General features: G+C 44.7%; 1 protein-coding gene and 1 non-coding gene across 2 annotated transcripts; one reads left to right on the top strand and one right to left on the bottom strand.

Annotated features, from left to right (window-relative positions):
* Positions 1 to 508: 508 nt before the first annotated feature.
* LOC132048971 (uncharacterized) lies at positions 509 to 2,032 on the bottom strand. Its single transcript, XM_059439651.1, has 2 exons — positions 1,012 to 2,032; positions 509 to 921 (listed from the first exon to the last, which is right to left on the bottom strand). The coding sequence occupies exons 1-2, from the start codon at positions 2,030 to 2,032 to the stop codon at positions 509 to 511; spliced, it is 1,434 nt and encodes a 477-aa protein (XP_059295634.1).
* Positions 2,033 to 2,372: 340 nt separating this feature from the next.
* On the top strand, positions 2,373 to 2,478 carry LOC132051310 (small nucleolar RNA R71). The gene has a single exon (XR_009413682.1). It is a non-coding gene; the product is annotated as a small nucleolar RNA R71 (small nucleolar RNA).

Below are 2,478 nucleotides of genomic sequence, written 5' to 3'. Positions count from 1 at the left end.
CCGCCCTTTTAGGAACACATTGGACCGGCTCACCCATTTACTATCAGCGATCGGGTAAACCACTCCAGCATCTAACCACTTGATGATCTCCTTCTTGACTACCTCTTGCATGTTCTCGTTCAGTCGCCTCTGATGCTCTACACTTGGTTTACTACCTTCCTCCAACTGAATTTTGTGCTCACAGATCCCAGATGGAATACCCCGAATGTCAGCTATGGTCCACCCAAGAGCACGCCTGTACTCCCTCAACACCTCCAAAAGCTGTACAACCTGTTCCTCAGTCAGTAGAGCTGACACAATCACTGGCAATGTATTTTCCGGACCCAGGAACTCATACTTCAGATGTGAGGGAAGCTGTTTAAGCTCCAATTTAGGTGGCTCGATGATAGAAGGCTTTGCTGGAGGCGTGATTCTATTTTCCAGATCAAGATTCAGCTTCTTTGGTTGGTAAGAATATGATCCCAACCCAACAAGTGAATTCATCGTCTCCACATAACCTTCCATATCTTCAAAGATCAAAATTAACGAGAATACCGGCTAGAGCTTCACCCAAACTTTCTTCTTCCATCTTGAACTCCTTCGCTTCATCAATAACGTCAACCGAATCAATTACCGAAATGCTCTCGTAAGCACTTGGTAACTTCATTCCTTTGCTGGCCTGAAACGTCACTTCTTCATCGTTGACTCGGAACTTGATTTCATTTTTTTTCGAATCCATCAGAGCTCTCCCTGTAGCTAGGAAAGGTCTCCCCAGAATAATAGGAATGTCCCTATCAACAGCACAGTCAAGAATTACAAAATCAGCGGGCAACATAAAAGCACCAACCCGCACAAGTACATCATCAACCACCCCAACAGGTCTCTTGATAGACCTATCAGCCATCTGTAATCTCATAGTAGTCGGCCTTGGCATCCCCAACCCTGATTGTTTGTATATAGCAAGGGGCATCAAATTGATACTCGCCCCATTATCACACAAAGCGCGAGCAAAATCATGGTGCCCAATAGAACAAGGGATGGTGAACGCCCCAGGATCTCCCTTCTTTTGAACAGTAGTGGTTGAGATGATGGAACTCACAGTGTGAGTCAAACTTACGGTTTCATGTTGAACCGTTTTCTTCTTGGTCAGCAAATCCTTCACATATTTAGCAAAGCCTGGCATCTCCTTGACAGCATCCAAGAAGGGAAAATTAAGAGATAACTGCTTCAGCTGATCATGAAATTTCTCGAACTTAGCATCTTCCTTCTTCTTCACCAACCTTTGAGGAAAAGGTGGTGTAGATTTGAAAAGCTGGGTCAAAGGGCGGAGAGCCCCTTTCACAGGCTGCTTGCTCGTGTTTTCAGCTGGTCTCGCAATCTCCGGAATATCAGCAACCTTCTTGTCAGTAGCATTTTCATCAACAACAATGGGTGCTTCAGACTGCACCTCATCCTCATCATCTATTGGCTCAAGATCAATCACCTTCTCATCAGCCCCTCGGATTGTTTTACCACTCCTAGTAGTGATGGCAAACACACTGTCTACACCGCCTCCGCCATTCTTTGGATTTGGAATAGTGTCACTCGGAAGTCCTCCCTTTGAGGGTGTCTGCTCGGATATATCCCTCATCTGCGACTCAAGATTCTGAATAGCTGCTGTGTGAGAACCCACTGTTTCTGTCAGCCCAGATAAAGTCCTTTCAGACTTCGATTGATTAGCTAGAATCTTCTCAAGCATTGTTTCAACTTTTGAACTACCCTGCTCTGATGACTGCCCTTTCGGTGGTATATAAGGATTGGAACTCTTGTTCCCAAAATTGTTGCTGTTGTTGTAGCCCCCTTGGTTCGCACCACCATAGTTATTGTTGTAGTTCCCAGAGTTGTTGTAGGCACCCTGACCTTGCTGAGGTCTCCATTGGTTCTGATTCTGATTCTGATAGCCACCCTGGTAATTCTGTCTCAGATAACCTCCTTGAGAGTTATTAACATAATTAGCATCTTCAACCTGCATAGGTGGCCCATCAAGGAACGGACCATCTTGAGCATGGTACATCCCTTTTGTAGAACGGCATCATCCTCACAAACATTTACCTTTTTGATTTGAGATTCATCAAACTTCTTCGTCAGCAAGGAAATATTTGTTGCAAGCTCTGCCAATGTCTGTTGGGTGTCCTGATTCTCCTTCACTATATTCTGGAGCATAGCACTACCGTATGGTATCACATCAGCATTGTTCGAGTGCCAAGCTGATTATGAGTTGTCAGCTTGTTAAGTATGGCGGTCACTCGTCGAAAGGTCTTGTTCATAAAACACCCATCAGTCGCGTTGTTATTACCGATCGTGTCACCAGATCTAACCCTCGGTAGAACTTTTCCATTAATATATTCTCCGGAAAACCATGATTTGGGCTTTTCTGCAAATATTCTTTGAACCTCTCCCAAGCGTCATATAGTTGTTCCCCCGGTCGCTGCTTGAATTTATATATCTTGTCTCGAATCT

The sequence above is a fragment of the Lycium ferocissimum genome, chromosome 3, assembly GCF_029784015.1.
Source record: "Lycium ferocissimum isolate CSIRO_LF1 chromosome 3, AGI_CSIRO_Lferr_CH_V1, whole genome shotgun sequence".
In the NCBI taxonomy this organism is placed as follows: domain Eukaryota; kingdom Viridiplantae; phylum Streptophyta; class Magnoliopsida; order Solanales; family Solanaceae; genus Lycium; species Lycium ferocissimum.
Note: the sequence above shows the minus strand (reverse complement) of the source record. Positions and strands in the feature narration are given on the sequence as shown.